At 39.5% G+C, this 22939-nt stretch overlaps 1 protein-coding gene across 1 annotated transcript; it reads left to right on the top strand.

Annotated features, from left to right (window-relative positions):
• The first annotated feature begins 1761 nt into the window (after window positions 1–1761).
• Window positions 1762–22939, top strand: Olfm4 (olfactomedin 4). Its single transcript, XM_013029875.1, has 5 exons — window positions 1762–1983; window positions 7955–8107; window positions 14068–14280; window positions 15253–15412; window positions 21540–22939. Exons 1-5 carry the CDS (start codon window positions 1786–1788, stop codon window positions 22349–22351), a joined length of 1536 nt encoding a protein of 511 aa, XP_012885329.1. The 5' UTR covers window positions 1762–1785; the 3' UTR covers window positions 22352–22939.

The raw sequence follows: 22939 nt of genomic DNA, 5'->3' as shown, positions 1-22939 counted from the left end.
TTTAATCATCAGAGGGCTTGATAGTTTGCATTTTAGATATCCAAGTTATTAAAAAAATGGTGTATGATAGGGTGCAGTGAGGGAGTCTCAAATGACTCAGGCAGGAGGTGGAAAGAGGAGAGGACTTGAGTGGCAGCCTTGGTTCTAGATCTCTGGGCAGATTCCATCTGCTGAAGTAAGCGTAAAATTTCCTAAACAAAAAAGTAGCAATGGCTATCTTCTTTGTATTTCTGCATTCACACCATAGTTTGCACTGGTTAACTTCAGTTGCCCCCACCCCCATTTAAAATTAGTTTAGCTTTGCATTTTGTTAACATGACTTATTTTGCTGCAGAATGAAAACATATTTTCAAACTGGGTGTCTGTGTATTTATTCATTAAATGTTGCTTTCCTACAGAGGGAAGAATCTGAGTGAGAGACGTGAACTTACAGATACCCCTAACAATAGGCCATGCATTACTTATTGCTGACCATTGTCTTCACCACAAAGATGGTCTAGGTAGACCTGTTGTTTGTTGAAAGCTTCTGGGGAAATGTTCCTATATCTTTCTTAGTCTCCTCTAGTTGTCTCTGATACCCACAGTGACATGAAATGAGAAAAGACTGGCATGAGAAGATAGCCTTGGGTAGCTTAACATGTGTGTTTCACTCTGGAAAGTGACTAGAGGCAGCAGCACCACTCTGAGTAGCAGGGAAATATAGACCCTAAAGTTGGGAAGATTAGTCCCTGTGGGATGTCCATCCAATCCTCGGAGTAGAGGGCAGTATGGAGTGCTGGGCCAAAGATACAGACTTGCCTTTTCCTCCATCTCTTTTTTTTCCTCCTTCATTTTCTATCTATCCACTTGTGTTTTTCCTCCTTGTCCCCTCCCCTGAGCTTCTGAATAGTGAACTAAACATTTAGGAATTTCTCCCATTAGCAATGTATTCTGAGAGCTTGTGGAGCCTGGGAGAATAAGCATGAAGTGTAAACCTGGAATTTCCAAAGCCTGGCCAGCACATAGAGGGCTGGGAGCAGTGGAGGTCACACAGACTGCTACTAAGAGCAAGATTCTCACTTGGGAGGAGTTTTGACTGGGTGTCTTGGAGAAGTAGGCACTCAGCCCTCTAGGGATTGCTTGTTCACTTGATTTCTTTATCTCCCCTCATCAGACTGTGGAGTCATACTTGCTGTCTAGTGCAGAGTTCTGTCTGGATTATCAGGGAACAAAGCCCTGTGGGTCTTGTCTTCAGAGTGAAGTTGTTGAGAGAGAACTTGGTTCTGAATCAGGCATTGCAAGAGATGATCAGAGACAACTTGGATGGTGGGTCCTGAAAAAGGAAGCTCAGATACTCTAGAGGATAGGGGGGTTTGTAGTTTCCCTGCTCTGGAAAGCAGACTTCAGTAAAATGGGAGGTCACACCTAGAAGTGATTTCTAGCCCAAGGATTTCAGGTTGCTTCTCTTTCCCAAACCTCTAGTCTCATCCACAAAGAAGACTTCTTTGATCCCATCTCTTTCAAGGAAGTACCAAGGTGGAGACCAGATTGTGGCCTTGAATGGACACATTTGAGTTAATATTTGGCAGGGACTAATCTAATCTAAGGGCAGGTCACAGAGTGGGGCTCAGTGGCAAGGTGTGGACATGACTCAAGTTTCTGGTGTCATGACCCTTCTGCGGTGGGTCATGTGTCCCGTGGTTGCTTCCTCTTTCTCCATAAATTGGCCATGGGGAAATCCCCGGTAGATGCTATAAGAATCTTTGGGCTCAGGGCAGAAGTCAGCAGCTCAGCAGAGAGGACAAGATGGAGTGGAGGCTTGCCTTCCTGTTTGCCCTTCTCTGCCTCCTTAGCCCTGCTGCAGGAACTGTGACACCTCCGATCATGGATGCTTCCCATGCATCGATTACAGTTTCAGCTCAACTTCAGACTACAGAGCCAGCTGGAAAGTCTTGGGTGGCACCCATGGCCTCTTCATGGGCAGCAGATGGTGCTGTGAGCCAGGTGAGGAGGCTGCAGAGCCTAAGTGAGCGAGCTTCCCTTCCTCTCACTGTTTTGGGGACCTGAATACAATTTCATGGATGGCTAGAGGTGGGCACTCTAAAAGATTAATGACTCTTTCTGTTCACTCTAGGTGCCCTGGAAATGAATTAAAAATCTAAGTCAAATAATTATATTGTTAGCTGGGGAATGTGGGAGGAAAGAATCTATGCATTGAAGAGATTCTCAAATCAGATTGCTAATATTAAGACCATTAGTAGGGGGGAAGACAGCAAATCCCGGTACCTGGGTTCTGGTTGGGAAAGATGACTACAAATCAGATATTTTAAAATAAGTTCTCCCCAGGTGATACTAATACCCATTCCATAAAGGAACTGTTAGGAAATGGACCCTGTAAGCAGCATCTCCAGGAAAGTTTGTTCAGTGAATTTGCTGCTGCACAGAAGGGACCCTGGAAGGTGAACAAGAGACGGTGAGCAAGTGAGAACTTATGGGCTCCTGCTGAGGTCTGGCCATTTCTCTGTACTTAGATAGATAGATAGCAAGTAAAGGGATGAGATATTTGGCTCAGGAAAGTGCCACTATGCATGGGTATTTCCTAAAGGAATGTTGACTTTTCTCGGTCTTCATTATAGGGAGTTTCTAGGACTATTTGGAACACCAAATGACTGCAGTTATAAAAGAAACCAACCAAGCCACTGTGCACTTCAGAAATGGGTCTGGCACAGCTCCCTGTGCAGAAGGCCTTGGGGGATGAATTCCCTTTGGATTTCCTTTATAGGAAGAGAAATGGACATGCATTTTGAGGATCTTGACTCAGATCAGCTAGCTGCTTCCATGAACAGGGTGGGTGAATAGGAGAGGAAAAGGGAGAGACTTTTATTGGGTGGTTTTCATGGCAGCATCAGAAATATGCAGGCAATGCAAATGTGATAACCATATGGTTTTTGAACAGGGTTTAGAGGGAATATCAGGAAGAGGTAGGTCAAAGTAATGGTCCCATTTTAGAGTTGTCGAAACTGAGGTTTGTTAAGGTGAAGTCATTGGCTTCGAGTTACTAAGCAGGCAAATTACATAGTTCGGCTATCAGTCTACTCATGCTAATTCAGTTATTTCATGGGGGTTTCAACTTATTTCCAGGGTACCTATAGGGACTACCATTTCTTTTTTATGTTTTAGTTTTAGTTTCATTTTATTGTAAAGATGCTGTACAGAGGAGTTACAGTTACATGAGTAAGGCAATGAGTACATTGTCGATCATTGTTACCCCTTTCCTTATTCTTGTGCCACTTTCCCTTTCCTCTCCCACCTCCCAGACTCCTCCCCCAGCCCCAAAGTTGTAAAGTTTGTTTCCAATATACCATTTCTAAATTTCCAGGGAGTACAGATAAAAATTGCTTATTTTAAAGAAGAAAATTGTTTTTATTTTATTGTAAAAGTAATGTACAGAAGGGTTACAGGTACATAAGTAAGTTGATGAGTACATTTCTTTTGGAGTTGTGTTACCCCTCTCTCATTTTTCTCCTGTTTTCTCTCTCCCCTGACTTCCTTTCTCCCCAAGTTGTAAAGTTCATTTCCAATGTAGTGTCTGTGAGTATGGCTGTTGCATTGGTTCACCCTCTGTCCCACCATTTCTGTGATTCTCTTTCCCTTCCTCCAATCAGAAACTTATATAGAAGACAAAGAGCACCGAAATCAGGAAACGGTAACCATGGGGAATAAGCCAGAGGAGAAAAAAAGAAAGACAAAAGAAATAACTGCAAATAGTACACTGAAAAAAAAAAGAAAGAAAAACAAAACAACCACAAACCCCTCTTGTTTCCACATCATGGAGTTCATTTTGATTAGCATCATTTTATATGGTACATAGCTATTGAGCTATAGTGAACCTCTGCTAGGACTATCCTACTAATGATTACAAATGAGGGAAACCATGGAGCCTATGTTTCTTTGGGTCTGGTTTACTTCACCTAATGTTATTTTTTTCAAGTCTTGAGAAGAGAAAGATTTGAGAACCATAAATAGGCACAAGGACTCAGTATTGTCAGAATTCAGAAACATAATTCTATCCTACGACACGAAATAATTTCTGGGAACAATTGGAACTGGCTATCTCCTTCTCCTCTTCTTCTTTTTGAGGTTAACAATAACTTTAAAAATTTTTTAAGTGTATTTGATTTTGTTTATATTGTTGTTGTATAGTTGTATGTAGGTCACAATTCCATAAGTCAGAAAGGAGCCAGTCACCCCTTTCTTTGTTCTTCCTCATTTTTCTCCTCTTATCCCAACCCCCAAGTTATGTAGTTCATTTTTTACATAGTGCCCATTGTGTATAATGACTACATTTGCTTACCATGCCTTCCTCCATTCCTGGGTGCCATTCTTACTTTACCTACCTTCCCAACAATAATAACAACTTATTATAAACCTTTACCACCAGTAAGAAAAAAGCGCATCATCAATAATAGAATAAAATTTGGGCCAAGGAAAAGAGGTATTCAAAATGTATGTTGTCTGGTAAGAAGACAAATATTTAAAAGTAGATAAGAAATGGTAGTTAAATTGCACTTAGAGGTTTTAATTTCCTTCCTAGTTTACTTATCTCCCTGTGGTGAGTCAGTATCACAACGCCAGCCTCCTTTTATGGTGGACTAGGTGTCAATCCTACTATAAACCTAATTTTCTGGGGCTGGATGTCAGTTTGATGAGCTCTTCGCAAAGTGGTGGAAAACCCTTTTTATAACTGTCATTTAGCAAGTTCCAAATGTATCATTTTCTGTACTTTGAACATGTTGAGTACCATTATTTTATGCCTTGAGTCTTTGTGGGCACTTAGACCTGCCTGTTAATTAGAGACAATTGCAACCTTAAATCACAAATGTGAGTCACACCTTTGGGGTGAGGTTGAAGCACTAGATCTACGTGGGCCCCCCAGAAAGGGCTGTATCAGCTCTCATCTCACAAAGGAGGGAAAGGCCCAGGGATCTGCTCCACACAGTTACCGACACAGTGGGGCCCATGATGATTCCTGTACTTTTGTCATATGGCTTTGGGGCTGGTGGAAAAAGAAACAAGAACAGTATGGCTTTTAGAACAACCATGGACATGATTTCTGGGTGGGAAACAGTCTTACTCATCTTTTAGTACCAGAGTTTGTCATGTTGTAGACCATAGTACATGTTGAGGACATGCTGAGTGGGAGCCCAGAACTATCATCTGTTTGGTGAGGCATGCAGAATCCTATTTGCCCTCCACAAAGAAGAGAAGGAAGTCACAGTTCCTTCCATGGGCCGAGGGGACAAACACTTGCCTTTGTCTCCTATTCTCCACATTAGACTCACATAGAGTTTAAGCATTCACCACAGAGAGAGACTCATCACCATTAGCTTCATTGTCTTTGAATTCAAGAAGCAGAAATATCTCTAATGGGAGACACTGATCAAACTTATGGACCATTTTGATGTCAGCTGAGCATGCTGGGCTGATGATAAGCAGGATGGAAGCTGGGAGTCCACAGCATAGGGACAGAGATGTTCAGTAGAAGCCAGGGGAACGGCTGTCAGCAGGCTCATAATTATTTGCCTGTCTTTCAGGTGAACTTCAAGACTAAAAGTTGTTAGCTTGTGGCTCCTAGTTGACTGTCTAGAGACTTTTTGATGAGATCCACTGTTTCTTAAGTTGACAGAGCTTTTCAGAAAACACTAGGAATGGTCCAGCTCTGTCTTGAGCAGCTAATTAACATCCCCTTGTCAATTGTACTGCAAGATATTCTTCCTCCTCTTTTTTCTTCTTTACTAGACAGTTATTATAAGCTAGTTCTTCAAAAAGTTCATGGTACATGGGTTCTTCTTGTAAGAGACTTGACATGCTTAAGCCAGAACCTTTCTATCTTTAGATAGAATTGAAGAAGAGTACCTTTGACAGGCTCCTGGTGCATGCTGTCTTGTCCTTATTCATCCCTGGCAAAGACCCCTTCCCCTGCCTTCTCTACTCCTTACCCCATGTGCAACATAAAACTGCTTGTCCTTCCTCCCTATTCCTATAGGTATGGGGTGTGATTGGAAAAGGAAATAGAGGCCAATGTCAAGAAAGTCACACACACACACACACACACACACACACACACACACACACACACTTTTAAAGAAACATAATCCAAATATAGAACAAAAACAAATTAACTGGAAGAAGCTTAGTCTTCCAGAGATCATTGATGGGCTAGATCTTGTTTCTAGAAGCATCTAGGCCACATTTCTTTTCTTTTCCTTCTTTCTTTCTTTTTTGTTTTGTTGGTTGTGGAGCCAGAACTCTGGGCTTGGGCACTGCCCCTCAGCTCTTCAGCTCTACCACTTGAGCCACAGCACCATTTCCATCCTTTTCTGCTAATGTGGTGCTGAGGAATCGAACCCAGGGCCTTATGCATCCAAGGCAAGCACTCTAACAATGAGCTACCTTCCTAGCTCTTAAAGAGTCTTGGAGATCAGTAGACATTAAATGCATAGAGCATACAACTTCAGCCGGTTGTTTTGAACTTAGAAAGACCTGGCCTGAGTTTCTTCAGACTCTGAAAAACACTTCTCTTTTCTTCAGAGATTCATAAAGAGCCCCTTCAGGCTGATGCTCCACAGGTGAGCTTTGGGCTGATCTTCAGATGAGATCATTAAAAGGCACAGCTGGTTTGGCTGCCAAGAGTGACTCTGTAAGGCAAAAGTAGGAATAAAAAAAATGTTAATTGTGCCAGGATCCCCTTGAGGTAGTTCAAAGGGGACAAAAGAAAAACAAGATCTTTCAAACCTGTCATTTTAAAATATGCAGTGGCACCGAAGTGTGAGCCTGAATATCTTAAAGAAACATCAAATATTTTAAAATGACTTTTCTGCAAATGGTATGCTAGAGAACTTTATTTAAGTAATTTGCACAAAACTCCAGGTTCATACACTGCTTAGATATTTTTTCTTTTTTATTTATTTATTTTTTTTTGGTTTGGTGGCACTGGCCAAAACTTAGTGCCTTGAGCTTGCTAGGTAGGTCTTCTACCACTTGAGCAACATTCTCCGTCCTTTTCACTTTGGTTATTTGGCTTGAACTGCAGTCCTCCTATTTACACTACCCGTTTGCCTCTACACCCAGTTTTTTAATGGTTGAGACAGGCTGGGGTCTTGAGAACTGTTTTCGTGGCCTAGTCTGGAACCATGATCCTCTTGATCTCAGCTTCCTGAGTAATTATATTACAAACGAGAGCCACTGTGCGTGGTTTATACCACTCAATTTTTAACAAATAGCTGGTTTGTTCTCATTTGAAAGAATATTATTTATATAATTTCCAGGCTGAAGAGAAGATATGAATTTGTACTGTATATTTTCACCATAGCCCACATCTTTGATCCTTTCTTCATTCCAGTAGGGTGGAATTGGATTGGGCTTGGGGTAAAGATGAACAAAAGAAGATCAAGTAATACAAGGAAGGAAGAAGTAACAGTAGTTGATCACCTGCCATGTGTTGGTGGCTTGGCTCACCTGACTTCATGAGGACAAACATGGCTTCCTAAAGACAGACCCTTCAACTAGGTTATCTGAATTTCATTGAGGAGGAATAAATTTGAGTGAGAGTCCCACTGAGTGGTAGAATTGGCAGTCAAACATAGGGCTCTTGTTAAATCTTTATTTCCTATTCTTTGTGTAGAAACAGTAATGATGTCTTTCTAGATGCCTCAGAATGGAGAGCCTTCCCTTTCCTAAAGGCTTTTAACTCAATGGCTTCATGGAACAGGTGGAAATGCAGTTCCGCTTCTTCCTGTGATCCTGTTCCTTTGTGTATTGGACTTCACTTGCTTGCCTCCCGGTGCTCTTTGGACAAGCCAATCCCTGCAATTCCTGTTATCCTCCCCTCCTCCCCCAAAAAAAAGAAAAGAAAAGAAGAAAGAATTCTCATCTTCCCACTTATTACTAATGTTCACTGAATTGTTATTTTCAGCCCTTTTCCAATTTCACCGGCTCTGTGAATGACCGTGGAATCTGCCAGTGTGCCATCTCCCTGCCAGACACCACCTTTCCTGCGGACAGAGTGGAGCGCTTGGAGTACACAGCGTACAACCTGTCTCAGAGGTTTGAGGCAGAATTTTCTAAAGTAAGTAAGCATTTACTTTTCAGGTGATATCTTGATGAGGACAAATAAATCAGCAAAAAGAAGCACTGTAAGGAAAATTCAGGGACATTATGAGTCGTGGCTCTTCCCTTGTCTAAGATGCGTATTTGTGCCTTGTGGGAGTTGTAGCATTATTTTATAGGATTCCTAATAGCGGGGTAAATGAGAGCACAGCAAGGAATTAGAATGGAGGGTATCTATGCCAGGGCAAACCCACCTCAAGGCTGTGGGCCTGCACGGTTGGAAAGAGGTCCTGAATTCCCCCCTGTAGGCCCCAATATTATAATTTTTATTTTGTTTTATTGCTTCTTCTCTATGGTTTTCTTCTATGTCTGGTTTTGCTTTCTTTTCTTTCCTTTCCCCCACAATCCATAGTTCTGCTTTCTTACTTCTCTTGTACTTTTCCTTCTATTGATTGCTTTTGTTTCTTCCTCTACTTGCCTCAGTCTTGTCCACACCTTTTAAAATTTTTTCCCTTTTCTTCTTTAATCTTTTATTTATTTGTTATTTTGTATTCTTTCTGGTCTTTCTTACTTGTATGCCATCCCTTTTTTTGTTTTCCCTCTTCTTCCTTTTGGCCATACTGCTTCCTTTTTCCTTTCTCCTTTTTCTATCTATCTATCTATCTATCTATCTATCTATCTATCTATCTATCTATCTATCTATCTATCTATCTATCTATCTATCTATCTGTTTAGCATCTGTCTACCTACCTATCTGTATAATTTGTTTTCTTTCTTTCTTATTTTTCTTGATAGTTGATTTCTGTTTTCCCAGCAAGAAGATTTTATTAGTTGTGTCTAACATTAGACTAAAATTAAAGGCTTTCTTGGGAATTTAAATCAAGACGAATAGCTCTCTCAGCCTTGAGAAAACCTTAAATACAACCTGCTACTTACTACTTCTTTCCAGCCATAGGAAATTATTTTAAAATGTTTACCTTTCTCTGAACTGGCTGCAGCAATGTGATTCCATAACCCCATTTTGACCCCTTCCTGCTTTTTAGCCAAGTTACAAATCAATTAGAAAGACTCCTATTTTATATACAGGTGAAGTCCAAGCTAAGGTATAATCACATTATGCATTATTTAATACAACCCCATTAATTTGCAAGGAGATCTGGCTTTACTGCAAGATTCAAAATAAGTTTTCCAGAGCAATTTAAGCTTAGGCATTTCAACATCCAACATCATTATCCTTTAAGGCAAAAATTATGGTGAGGCTGAGACCCTACTTTCAACTCGAATTGGTAGATAAATATTCTAAGTTTAAATGAGTGTCCAGGAAAATGTGTTTGACGACTCCAGCAACCTAGCTTCTTAAGAAATAAAATGTCCTTGAATTAATCAGCAGAAAAGGCACAGCACTAAATTATAAATTCCACCCATTAATATTCATAGCCTTATTCCAGCATAATCAAGAACAGATAAGAAGTTATGCATGAAAACATAACAAGTAGGGGAAAATCCTAGGTAAAGATCTTTTCAGTTGGAGTCACTTGCTTTGAAATAGTAGAAACCAATGATTTGCATGTCATTTTTGCTGCCAGGAGTGTGAAGGGCAGTTTGAAATCTCATGTTGCTCCAGCGGAATAAATGGCTTGCCAAAATTTTAATTCCAGTGCTGTAGTGTGTGTGGGGTGGTGGGGTGGGGTGAATTGGGGTATGGCATATGCTTTGTTAATAGTTGGAAAGGAAAAGTGCTGAATAGGTGGACAACTTTTAGTTCTGAAAGTGGCAATAGCCAGTGCCACCCTCCCCCAAATTGTGATTGAAGCCAAAAAAGGAGTTTACCTGCCAGTTGGAATTTGCATAATCAGTTTGATAGGAAAGGTGATAATAACAATGATAACAGTAGTGGCTTTCATTTGTGTTTTTCCCCCCAAATCATTTCTAGTTCTATTTTCTTTTCAAACAAGCTTTTAACAGAACAAGGTCAGGTATCTTCCCTTCCATTTTAGGGATAGAAAAACTGAAGTTCATAAAGGTAAAGAAACTTTTTTTCCTAAGAATTCTTTTTAAAAATTTTTATTCGTTGTAAAGATGCCATACAGAGGGGTTACAGTTATATGAGTAAGGCAATGAGTAACTATCTTGTCGAGCATTGTTACCCCTTCCCTTATTGTTCTCCCACTATCCCTTCCCTCCCTTCCCTCTTTCACTCCCCCCCAACCCAAAATTGTAAAGTTCATTTCCAATATACTGTCTTGTGGGTATCATTGTTGCAATGCATCATCCTGTGTCTTGTTTCAGCATTTTGTTATTACCTTTCCCATCCCCAAATTAGACAAATATATATACAAGATGCAGGGTACCAAAATCAAGTACAGTGACAACAAAGGATGAGCATACAAAGGAAACAAAACAAAATCACATAGTACACTTAAAACAATAACAACAAGAACGAGGAAAGGCCTCTTGTGTCCATAGCTTGGGGTTCATTTCACTTAGCATCATCTCTCCTCATTGTTCTTCTCTTGGCTGGTTAAACTAGATCAGGAATTTGAGTCTTTGAAATCATACCAGCTTCTTTTCCTCATGGCCAGGCCGTTAACAGCCTCTTGTGCAGACCCAAGAAGAGATGCAGTAAGACAGTAATACTTTCAAATCCAAAGTTAGCTCTTTAGCTCAGGGCTGTTGAATTTCCAGGTGAATTATTGTAGCTGTTCCTAGGTTGCCTTGGAAATCACCATTTGTCAAGGGACTTGGGGGAATGACTGTTTTGGGCAGACCAGTGAAAGGGGTTTTTGACTGCCTTACATTGATTCATTATCTGTCTGTACACAGAGAAGACAGAGAGCTGCCTCTGCATACAATGCTGAAAACATTTTCTACTTTTATGTTGTTTATAACATGGCCTGGCCTTTTGTGACTTCACTTAGGGAGGGGGTGACAGAAAAAGAGTTTTTCTTCCTCTGGAGGCTTATGGTCTTTGGGGCAAGTTATTAAAAACGACACATTTGCAAATAGATCCTCACGCATGAGAAGATTGAGGTGGTCTGGGAGATATTTAGACAACTCCTAAACAAACAACATTGATTAAGCAATGTTTTGTGCAATGAAATGAAATAAATTAAAAAGTCAGTTTGGAAAACACTGAAGTCACAGTTTCTTGGTTAATTTATATAATTGATAACACATTCATTAGCTAGACACTCTATGGACATTATCTTTAGTCTTTGCAATAATCTTGTGAGCTGCAAGAAGCTTAGGGAAATTAGGTATATGCTCACTACATACTGAAGTCAGATTTGAGGTCAGGTGGTTCTAGCATCCGGGTGCTTGTCTTCATTGTCATATCAAGCTCCATTAACTTTATTGTATTTTCTTTTTAAGGATATGTTAAAAATAACAGTATGTTGTAGACTGTATTTAGTTATGTCAGGCAATTTGGTCATAATTACGATCATAGGTTTTGAGGAATTGGCTGAAATACGAATTGGAATAATTCTTTAGCTTACTAATATAACATCCTTATTTATTATAAGGTAAGAAATAATGGCAATTTATTATGACATAAGTGTACAATAAACAAAATGAAATGCTACTTCTGAATGTTAGGTTGGTGGTTTGAAGACAAGTATATGAGGTTTTTTAACACTCAGACCTGTAGCAATGCTGAAATTTTAGGTAAAGATATTGATAGCTATACATAACTAGACCCATATTCTTACTAGAATGTTCTATGGCATCCCCATCCTCTAGATGCCAATACCACCTACCCATTGCCTCCCCCAACTGTGACAACTAAAGATGTGGTCAGATATTGCTGAATTCCACTGGTGTAATTCTAGAGATTTTCTAGAAAAGTGACAAATGTGCAAAGTGTATCAAATGCCTAGAATATAGGGCTAGACTCATGACTAGGTAGGGTAGCCTGCCTAGATGGATCTGAAACTCCCAGAAAGGAAGAGCTGGCCTGTTCTCAGGATTTGTTCATGCTGTTGGGCACATTCATGTGGAGGGTTAACATGAATAATCTGCTTACATTCGCAGAGTTCACACTGTAAAGTCTTTCTGGTCCATTTTTCAAGGTCTGCTTGCCTGGACAAGGCCTGGCAAGTCTCTCTGTATAATCCTTAAACACTACTGAACTTTCCTCTGACTGCCAGATGAAAGAATCTTCTGGCCCTATTTTCTTCCTTGGGACAGATTTTGTGAAGCTCTTCATTCTGTCACTGAATTCAGTCAGGTGCAGTGAACATTGTCAGAGGTCACACGCTCCAGGTCATATCTTAGTTCTCTGTGAGAACTGGAGAGAGACACATTTTACTTAGCGGAGATGACTGTTGAATCACTCATTTTTGCAGCATAGCAGCTGTGACGTGCCCTAGAATGTTCCAGGAAAGCTGAGAGTGTTTTATTTATTCCAAGAGCTGGCAAGGCCAAATGCCAACAAGCAAATTCATTTCTCAAACTTCCAATGGATTGGTACTTTGTTATTATTATTTTACAACAGGCAGGCTTTTATGCCCAATTTATGTAGAAATTGAAATGTGGCTACCATGTATCTGTGTGCATCTTTGGAGGGGAACTTGTTTGGGTTTTACCTTCCTCCTATACACTCATATAGATGTATATTTAACCTCTCTTTTCACCAAAATGTCACGAGCTCTCTCAGCCTTGGAGTGAGGGCACATTTGATGGCAGCGAGCATCGGTTGCCTGAGGAGATACTAGCAGTGCCAAGGGCTGCATTTTCAACTTTCATTAAAATACTCTTTGCCTGAAGCCCTGGGCCTTTAGGTCTTTGGCCTATGAGTCTATTCTAATTTGGACAGTGGGGTTAAGTGGATGGGCTAAAATGACAGAAGCTCAGGCTGCCTTTGGTATTAGAAGGATTAGGGGTCAACATCTGGCTTTGAATTCATTCAGGCATTTGGATCAGCTACTCGACATTCATGCAGTTTGGAGCACATATATTCAAAAATTTTAAAAACCAAGTTAGACCAGCAACTTTTAATGAGCAAGACTTGAAAAAGCCATGGCATTTCTTTTGGAGAGATCAGATATAGAATGTACCACCAACTGTTTATTGAAATATCCATTTGGAGATTCCAATTATACATCAAACCATTAAAGGGTTTTTTGGAAGTATTTTAACTTAATGATCAGACATTCAAATATATGCAACAAATGTGTAATTTAAAGGTCTGATTGCAATAATCAGTTCTTAGAATAAATGTGAGCTCAATGCCGTGTGCACTTTATAATTGCACATACACGCACATATTGTATACTAAATTGGGTATTAATGCCACTTTGTAGAAGGCAGGGGGTCTTAAAAGTCATTGCATATGATCAGCAAAGAAGAACTACTGGGTGCCTTTTCCCCTTTTCTAGGAAATTCTTAGATTTAGAACAATGGTTCTAAACAAAGGGAAAGCAGTGGTAATGATGACTTAGTTCTCAGGGAACATTTAGTAATGCTTGAAGACATTTTTGGTTATCATAAGCAGGTGGGAGGGTGGTACTGGAATATGAACAGCTGACTATCTTATAACACATGGCACAGCATCCCATAAGAAAGAAATCTACCTAGATTATTAGTAGCACTGTTGTGGAGAAATCCAAATACATTGCAAATGCACAGAGAACAGAGATGGCAGGAGACAGATTCAAACCAGTTTAGTCTGGGGAGGCAATGTCTTCCAACATCAAAGTGGATATTAAAACACAAATGATGATTCTGGGACAAATTGTTCTTAGTGTAGGTAAGTGCAAAATCTTTCCCTAGCTATAGTAACATGTTCCTTTTAGCTTACATTTAGATAGGCCAAAAAATGTAGTTGAATATAATTTTTGATCAAATTCTTTATAAAAACCAGTGCTTGACAAAAGTCAAATCATTTTCAAGGATTGGACAGACAGACAGTGGAGGAACCTTTTTTTAAAAAAATATATTACCCTGGGGACTGACTTAAACTTTTTGCTTCCCCTTCAGGTGAAGGAATATGTCCAATTAATCAGCATATATGAAAAGAAACTCATAAACCTCACTGTCCGAGTAGAGGTCATGGAAAAGGATAGCATTTCTTTCGCAGAATTGGACTTCGAGCTGATCAAGATAGAAATGAAGGAGATACAAAAACTGATCATAACGTTGAAGGACAACTTTGCTGGAAGCTCAGTTATTATTGACCAGTTGGAAGTGGAGGTAAGGAATAAATGAACTTCTCAGAAAGTCTGCAATATGTTCTCTTCAGTGTCCATGAAAAAAATGCTAGTACTTGGACATGAACTTCAATCCCCTCAGTTCTAATTCTGTTTCTCCTGACAACATGGCACACTTAACATTCTGTTCTTGATAGAAACATGATTGTTATTGTATAAGTTAAACATATTGGAATCTCTTAGACTGGGGAGCCAAGGGTAGTTTAATGGTCACAGTCCTGCCCAGAACCAGATGGCCTTTCATTTCTTACAAAGGAGATGACCTAAGTCTGGATAATTGTCCATGACCATGCTAGATCTTCTCTGATCTGAATTTATCCTTATGGATCTAGAAATCTACAAGTTACCTAATTGTGAACACATTAAGTCTGTTTCCCCTCTTAAATGACCACCTCATCCTTGATCCCTCTTGGAATTCTTTATACCTACTGGCAACCTCCTTTAAGAAATTTCTTATGTGCTTTAGATCTATGGGTAAAACCCATTACATGTATGTTACGGCTGGTTAATTTATATCAATGAAAAATTATTAGCATAGTGATAACATGACCTACAATTGAGAATTCTAGTTATATATTTTAGAATTTAAGATTTCTCTGACCCTCACCATTCATTAGAAACTTAATTATAATACAACATGAGTAAACACGATTTATAGAGGAAGGTTATTAGAAATGAACTTTAATGGACATTTGTAGATGCCTAGAATGAGCCTCAGCTCTATTATTAAAGCTGTTAAAATCTTTGCCATTTTCTTCTTGTCACACACATCTGCCTGAGATGTGACAGGCATTCACGCTAAACCATAAAATGTATTCTTCCAAATGAAACCATTCAGAAGAATCTCTGGCGTATTCTGCAGCAATGTTTCACTAAATGACAAATTCAGCCCCGGAATGTTTATGAAAGAAATTGCACAATAATATAAAGTCACTCTGAATTTTTATTTCCTTAGATAAGGAATATGACTCTCTTGGTAGAGAAGCTGGAGACGCTAGACAAAAACAATGTCCTTCACATTCGCAAAGAAATCTGGGCTCTGAAAAACAAGCTGAGAGAATGTGAAAAGTCTAAAAGTGAACTGAATGCTGTTCCTTTGCCTCCCCCTGCTCCTGGTAAGCATGCCATATGTCTATCACTTGAGTCAGGCCTTGGAATGAGCTGTGCAGTGGGGTAGGGAAGAGATTCAGGACTGCAGTGGTTGAAGTTCTAAGTTTACTCCTCCATGTCCTAAAACCTCCTACCTCAAGTAATTCTGCTGTCATGCTTTGTGGCTCACAAAGGAAAGGCACAAACAAAGAGCTGATTTGAAGCAAAACCCACAAGTTGCATATATTCTCTTTATATTTACCAAGAGGAAAATGATCTCTATGGTGGCAGGGGAGCTATGTAAGGTAAAGCCTCTGGAATCTATGTGTGTGGCTTCTGTTTTCCAGAAAGGCTGGACTTGCTGATTTCCCTGACAAGCTCGGTATAGGGTCTTGATTCTGTGTTCTTGATTCTAGGTTCTGTGTCAATGAGGATAAAAGAGATAGGTCCTCACTCTCCAATGATTAAAATATAACACAGAGGAGGTGCTTTGTTAAATACATCTATGAATAGAGGCAGTGGAGTGGAGGCTCAAGGACATGTCTTTGGAGTCCTAAAGCTCTGAGCTTCCCATCTCTGTGGCTGCATGGGGAGAAAATCCTTCATTGGTAAAATGGGAGAATAGCAGTAGCTACCTTGTAGGGTTGCTATGGAGATTAATGGGACAATGCCTGGGAAGCTCAGGGCAGTGTAATCCGTGCTCATAATACTAGCAATGATATTATTTGACATGCAAACCTTGCTGTGGACAGAGGCAGGGATAGATCTTTATGCAGCAAAGTTCATTCCTCCAGTCTCCCAGTCATAACATTCAGACTTGTCCTTTAGGTCGTGAGCATCTCTGCCTGAATGCAGATGGTCTCTTTTCATCAAATTGTGCAGCTTAAAAAAAACTAATTCTTGTCTGTGAGTTTCTGGATCCTTGTCAATATAGCTGTTTTCTTTAAGGCTTAATAGATATGGGCATAGTTATAGGCCTGTTGGTCTTTTCTATGTTTGAAGATCTGCCCTACAGCTCTTCAGACACACAGAGGATGTTTAGGGCAAAGACCATAAACAAACTTAGGCTGAATGTAGTCTGAGACCAGTGGTATAAAACGCATAATGGAAATGAAAGTTGGTGCTGTTGGTCCACAGGGCTCATGGCAGCAGGAGTCAAGGTAATGTTGCAACTTCTGATAATAACTAAGCAGCAGATATCCCTCTCCCTGAGCAAATGGAATAGGCTTTTCTGGCACAGATGTCTGTGTATTCTTTAAAATAAGGAGCATTGTTGATCAAGAAAACACATTCAGGGCCACCTAACTTAGCTCCTCACTGTCTTAGAGGAGAGGACATGAGTAGCAAAAATGCTGCTTTTTCTGAAGCTCTCAGTAGTTAGGAACAGAGCTGAAATTCAGGGCCATCTCAGAGTGTCAATCATCAGCCATCCGACGATAGTGTTGGGGGAGAAAATGCACTGTTTAGTATCTAGAGAAGAAAGCAAGTTAAGTCTGTTGGATTATTATTTTTTTGTTAGAAATTTATTTTTTTTCCTCAGAATTTCCCATAGACCATCACACTTAACACTTCTGTCAACCATCTCAGCCCAGCTGTGTTGTTTAAGCAAACTAAACCCAGATTTCCACTTACTTTCCCACAACCTTGGCAGTACCTGGATCCCTGCCAAGTCACTTGGCCCTTCTCCAGCTTTGTTCATATTATATTTATGATGTTTGTATTAAACTGACTTTTTGTCGTGTTTTTAAATCAATTTCTTTCACTTGCTCTCTTTCTGTTTGGATTGGTTGATAATGCAGAATTGGAAAATCCCCAGGCACCACAAAGTTGTGAGCCTGTGGAGACTTTAATTAAAGTTACTCACTATTATGGGACTTTAAAATCTGGCCTGTCTGCTTTTTTCACTGCAGAGTTGCACAGAACAAAAAAAGACTATATGCAAGTCTCAGCTATAAAGTGGTCCTGCTCCTCCCTCATGGCTGTGTTTGCTAACCCTGTGGTCAGCTTGAACTTAGAACCAGCACATGTGTTTTGAGTTCAATAAAATGCATGATATGCCTTTTTTTTGGTAGCCAATAGCATCCTTTTCTGCTTCATTTCATAGGACTCTCTAACTTAAAATAATTGGCCTCTGCTCATTATTTTTTTTCCTTATAACAACTGATTTCACTCTCCATGCTTTCTACCCTGCCTTTCCCTCCCCAAATCTATTTTCTTTTTTTTTGGCGGTCGTGGGGCTTGAACTCTGGGCCTGGGCGCTGTCCCTCAGTTCTTCAGCTCTAGGCGAGCGCTCTACCACTTGAGCTACAGCGCCACTTCCCCCTCCCCAAATCTAAATGACTCCATATTTGCAAAATGTGATGAGTATGTTTAGGTATCAGTCATCATTTTCTTGGGGATGTTAGGCCCTGTTGGTACATGGTAGGTGTTTGGTACGTGGTTAGTGATTCCATGGGATATGGACAATACAGGATGACTTATTAAAACCTCAAACTTAGAGTTTTGAGCAGAGTCTAATGAAATAATCCAGTTAATTTAAGTTTGTTTTTATAATTATGATAATTCTAATTGCCTAATTCTTACAAGTTAATCATAGTCTTCTTTTGACTCAAATGAAGTTCAGTTGCCCAGGTGAGAGAACTGACAGAAACAAAATTAAGTTTCCTCTGTAAGTCTATAATGTCTGGCTTTATTCTTTATTTATTACTTCATTTTTGTGCTTGTTTCTGGGCTTGAACTCAGGGCTTTGTGCTCTCACTTGACTTCTCTGTTCAAGACTGGTTTGCTCTACCACTTGAACCATACCTCCAGTTGTAATGTTTGCTTTTAAAAGAAAACACTATTAACCATGATGGTAAAAAAAAAAAGCCCAGTGATGGTAAAAAAATAAAAAGCCCATTCTGAAATGTCATGTCTATGGCTTCCCTGGATATTTTCAGACTACCAAGGAAGTAACTCATGAATTTCATGATAAAGAGATTTGCCAACCAAAGTTGGCTTCCTCTCATTATGATCTGTGGAGTAAATAAGACATTTTTAAACCTTAATTGTGTAGCCAGGCTAGTGTTTGTGAACAAGTAAATTGAGTTTAGGTGATTTGATTAATCTTTGGCTCCTTTATTCTGCAAAAGTAATTCAGTGTCTCTGTACTGGTACTGGAATTACCAGAATAGGGAAAGAAACCTTTAGAAGCCACTACTCAGCAAAGGAGACAGTCAAGTAAAACTTCACCTATAACCTTATACAATCATAATGATTGGACTTATCATCTTGAGTTGCACTTACAAGCCTTCTCTCTATTCTTTCCAACTGTTCTGCAGAGTAGTTATGATTTTTCTTTTAGCATAAGGAAATTGAGGGTTGGAAGGTGAAGCAACTTGTTCAGAGATACATAGCTACTTAGTATGAGAGACACTATTTGAATTGGAACCTGTCTGATTGGATTTTCACTGTACCAGGCTGCCTTGCATATCTGCTCTACTGGAGGAATGCACTGTGATTTCTGGAGTGATAGGATAGTTCTAACAATACACCTACCCGAATGACATCTGTTAGCTTTGCTTCCCTGCTTATGGAGAAGCTGAAAGGGTACTTTCATTCCTGATATTGCTGTGCTGTGTACTCTTGCACCAGAAAATGCAAAGTGGTGCTTTCACTGCTGGTGAAGCTGGTGAAGATTTTTGGATCAGAATCAAACCAGGACCTTAACTATACTCAAATAAAAGGATAAAGGGATAAAGAGGGAGGAATTACAACATGGACAGGAGAGCATTTAGGAATGGATGGGAAGCAAGGAAAATCTATTAATGGTACATTCCATTTTATACTTACATTAGGTACAATTTCAATTTTCTGGTCAACTTATGAAATGATAAGCTATTATCATTATCATCAATAGTAACCATACTAAGATGATCACCAATAATAATAGTATTATGCTAAAAATAGAAATGTAATAAAAGTAACAATGATAATAGGTACTTTTTGAGACATTTATTTAGGTTTGTTTATATCTAAAGATTCTGTTTCTACATATGCAGCTAGGATAGTCTAGGCTTTATCTTTAATGCTTGAACAAGTCATACATATCGTAAGTTTACCTGAAATATTATATTATAGTTAGTTTGGGGCATTTTCTTTCCAGGACGGTAAAGTTCAACGAAGCAAACAACTCTGAAACCTTTTAACCTAAAAGTAAACTCACAACTTCCTCTCATTTCCTCACAGTGAAATGTAGTTGAATAAATAAGTTCTCAGGAAGATATTTTAAGTAGAAAACCTAGTTGGTAGCATATGGGAACTAGAACAGTTTTGTTATCATTAAACTGAACACACCACTAACTTTATTTTAATAATTCATGCATTGTTTCATAAACAAAAGCAAACAAGCATTCATCTGAGAGATCATTTTTAGGAGAAGAAATAATAATTTATAATATTATTTATTATTTCTTTAGTAGGAAGCAGTCTCCTGTCTGAACACACAGTGCTTTTTTATTTATGAAATGGCGCATGTATTATTAAAATAAACCTGTGACTGTGTTCTGTTTAATGGGATGCAAAATTATTTGAGGCTGGGTACAGAGTTGTTTCATTTCTCTACCTGTTGTATGGTTGGCTGGCTTTCCTACCAACTGTGGAATTCTGAGAGTATTTAAGAAGCACATATCAAAAAGTCCCAGCAGATTGAAAATTAGAAACAGGATTTCTAAGAACAGTTCTACCTCTGAGCAGAACTTGTGTGAGAAATCTGAGAAGGCATTCAGCAAGGAAAAGAATGCTTCTTTCCTTCTTGGGCTGAGACAAACGCTTTGTCCTGCATCTCCACAGTACTAATCACAGGTGACTCTTAAAATTGCTGCTTTTGGTTCCTGTCACTCACATGGTTTCCATATCTCCCCAATTCCCCCCCAGGCATATAAAAACTAGATCTACTGATTCAAGCTCTGTTCTTTCCTTCCTTTACCTGTTCTGCTCTGAGCAGCAAAGATGAACAAAAATGACCTTAAATGTACTTGAAGTTGGATTGTCTTTGTTACCCAATAAACCATCACTTTCTTACCAGCTTTTTTTTTTTTAAAGAGAGTTTGTTAAGATCCCAGAAAAAATGTTCAACTCTTTGGATGGTTCTTATAAAAATACTAGGGGAACTTTATTTCATGTTTTATAGCTCATAAATGTTTTGGGTTGGCAGGCATTTCAGAGGGAGTGAAATGAGAAGGGCCAGTTGCCCAGCCTGAGTCATTTACCCAAGTATTTCGGGGAATGTCAATTCAATGGACCAGCGCATCTGGTCCCACTTGGTTGTACACACTGTGACAATGACTCTTTCAGAATGGCAGGGATGAAATAGTTGCCTGTCATCCTCTATTGCACGGTAGCATATGGGTTACGAACAGCAGGACTCACTGTGTAACTCTGTAGCAAGACGGTCACCACGTGATTTATGGTATGGGTTATGCACTGGGCACAGAGCAGGCAGTAGTGCCCTAAAATACCTTTAAAGGCTTCTCAAGGCTGAGTTCCCACTGTTATAGCACCATCATTCTGGATCTATAAAATGTTGGGTTTTAAAATTGCTCTTCTGAGATTATCTTGGAGCAGGACTGGTATCTAGTGAATATGTATTTGGGGGGTCTCAGGAAAAGCACAGTGGGGAAGGGCATGGAGACTGAATCAGGATGATTTTCTTTTCATCACAGTTCTCTTGGGAGTGACCTCTGACTAATAGCACCTTGTGGCTTTATGGAAATAGGAGAAGATTCTGCAGTGATCTTACTTTTTGATTTCTTCATGAGAAAAATTAATAGGTTTCTGAATTGTGCAAAATGCTTTCTGATAGATGAAAATAAATGATCAAGTCTTTCCTTTTCTCTCTGGGTCCTCTGAACTTTAAAATATGGATGTGGGCAGTTTCATTATCCCTGTGTATGGACTACAAGTCCATCTGTGGTAGTTCTTTGCAGGTCTAACAGTAGAGTGGCCCAGAGACAGGTACCATGAAAAGCTGTGACTTTTTGACAGCAGAGCTGCTGTTTTCATTAAACTTTGGCAAGAAAAATCTCAAGGGATGCCTTTGGTTCTTAAGATGCTAAGCAGTTGATCACTCATTCTCTCTAAGAATGCCCTTGACCATTTTTCTTCTTTGTACAGGGAGCTGCAGTCACGGTGGTGTGATGAACATCAGCAAACCCTCAGTGGTTCAGCTCAACTGGAAAGGCTTTTCCTACAAGTATGGTGCCTGGGGTCGGGATTACTCTCCTGAGAACCCTGAGAAAACTCTGTATTGGGTGGCACCTCTGAATACAGATGCAAGAATACTGGAATATTACAGACTCTACAACACACTGGATGATTTACTATTGTACACATATGCTAAACAATATCGGATTGTCTATGGCCAAGGTGGTGGTATAGCAGTTTACAAAAGGAACATGTATGTCAACTGGTACAATACTGGGAACATTGCTAAAGTTAACCTGACCGACAACACTGTTGCTGTGACTCGAAATCTCCCTGGTGCTGCCTATAATAACCGTTTTTCATATGCTAATGTGGCTTGGCAAGATATTGACTTTGCTGTGGATGAACAAGGACTTTGGGTCATTTATGCAACTGAAGCCAGCACTGGTAATATAGTGATTAGCAAACTCAATGACACCTCACTTGAGGTGCTAAACACTTGGGTTACCAAGCAATACAAATCATCTGTTTCTAATGCCTTTATGGTATGTGGGGTGCTCTATGCTACTCGTACTTTGAACACCAGAACAGAAGAGATTTTTTACTACTATGACACAAACACAGGCAGGCAAGGAAATCTAGCCATTATAATGCCAAAGATGCAGGAAATAATACAGAGCATTAACTATAACCCTTATGATCAAAAACTTTATGTCTATAATGATGGCTACCTACTGGAGTATAATCTGGTCTTCCTACAGGAATCTCAGGAAAACGTCTAGGTGTTAAAAATACAGTGGTTGTTGAAATGCTCTTCTCCACTTATTTAGATATCTGCTGGAGAATCAAGAAGAGTGTTTCTTTAGTGGTATTCAGTATGGATAGTTGCACCTAACTAGAGAGTGAGGATATTTGCCTTGATTTGTTAAGTTCTCTTGGAAACCATTGCCTCTAGTGATGTATTTTCTACCTTCCAGGGTGGGATTGTCAGATATCTAGGAACATTATGGGTTTAATGATGCATACAGTCTAGTAGTACCTAGAAATTAAGGGGCTTAAAGAGGACCCTAAGTATGGCTTCTGGGATTCTTTATATAGATTTTCTCAATGACCGATCCTTAACCCCACTAATTCTTCAATGCCTAGAAGGAATCTGGGGCTTCACTCGGCACATTTCAATTTGAAGTTGCCTTAGGGACCAAATCTCTCACTTTGTTCTCTTCACTAGCTCCTGGAATGATGCTTTGTGCATACCAGAAAAATAAAATTTTCATGTGATATTATATCTGTAAAGTGTTTTGTATTTTCTAGAGAAAGGGCTTTTTATGCATTAAATTGTACACTGCAATAAAATCCTTGAAGGCTCTTTG

Source organism: Dipodomys ordii, unplaced genomic scaffold (assembly GCF_000151885.1).
Source record: "Dipodomys ordii isolate 6190 unplaced genomic scaffold, Dord_2.0 Scaffold1, whole genome shotgun sequence".
Taxonomy (NCBI): domain Eukaryota; kingdom Metazoa; phylum Chordata; class Mammalia; order Rodentia; family Heteromyidae; genus Dipodomys; species Dipodomys ordii.
This window is presented reverse-complemented; position numbering and strand designations above follow the sequence as displayed.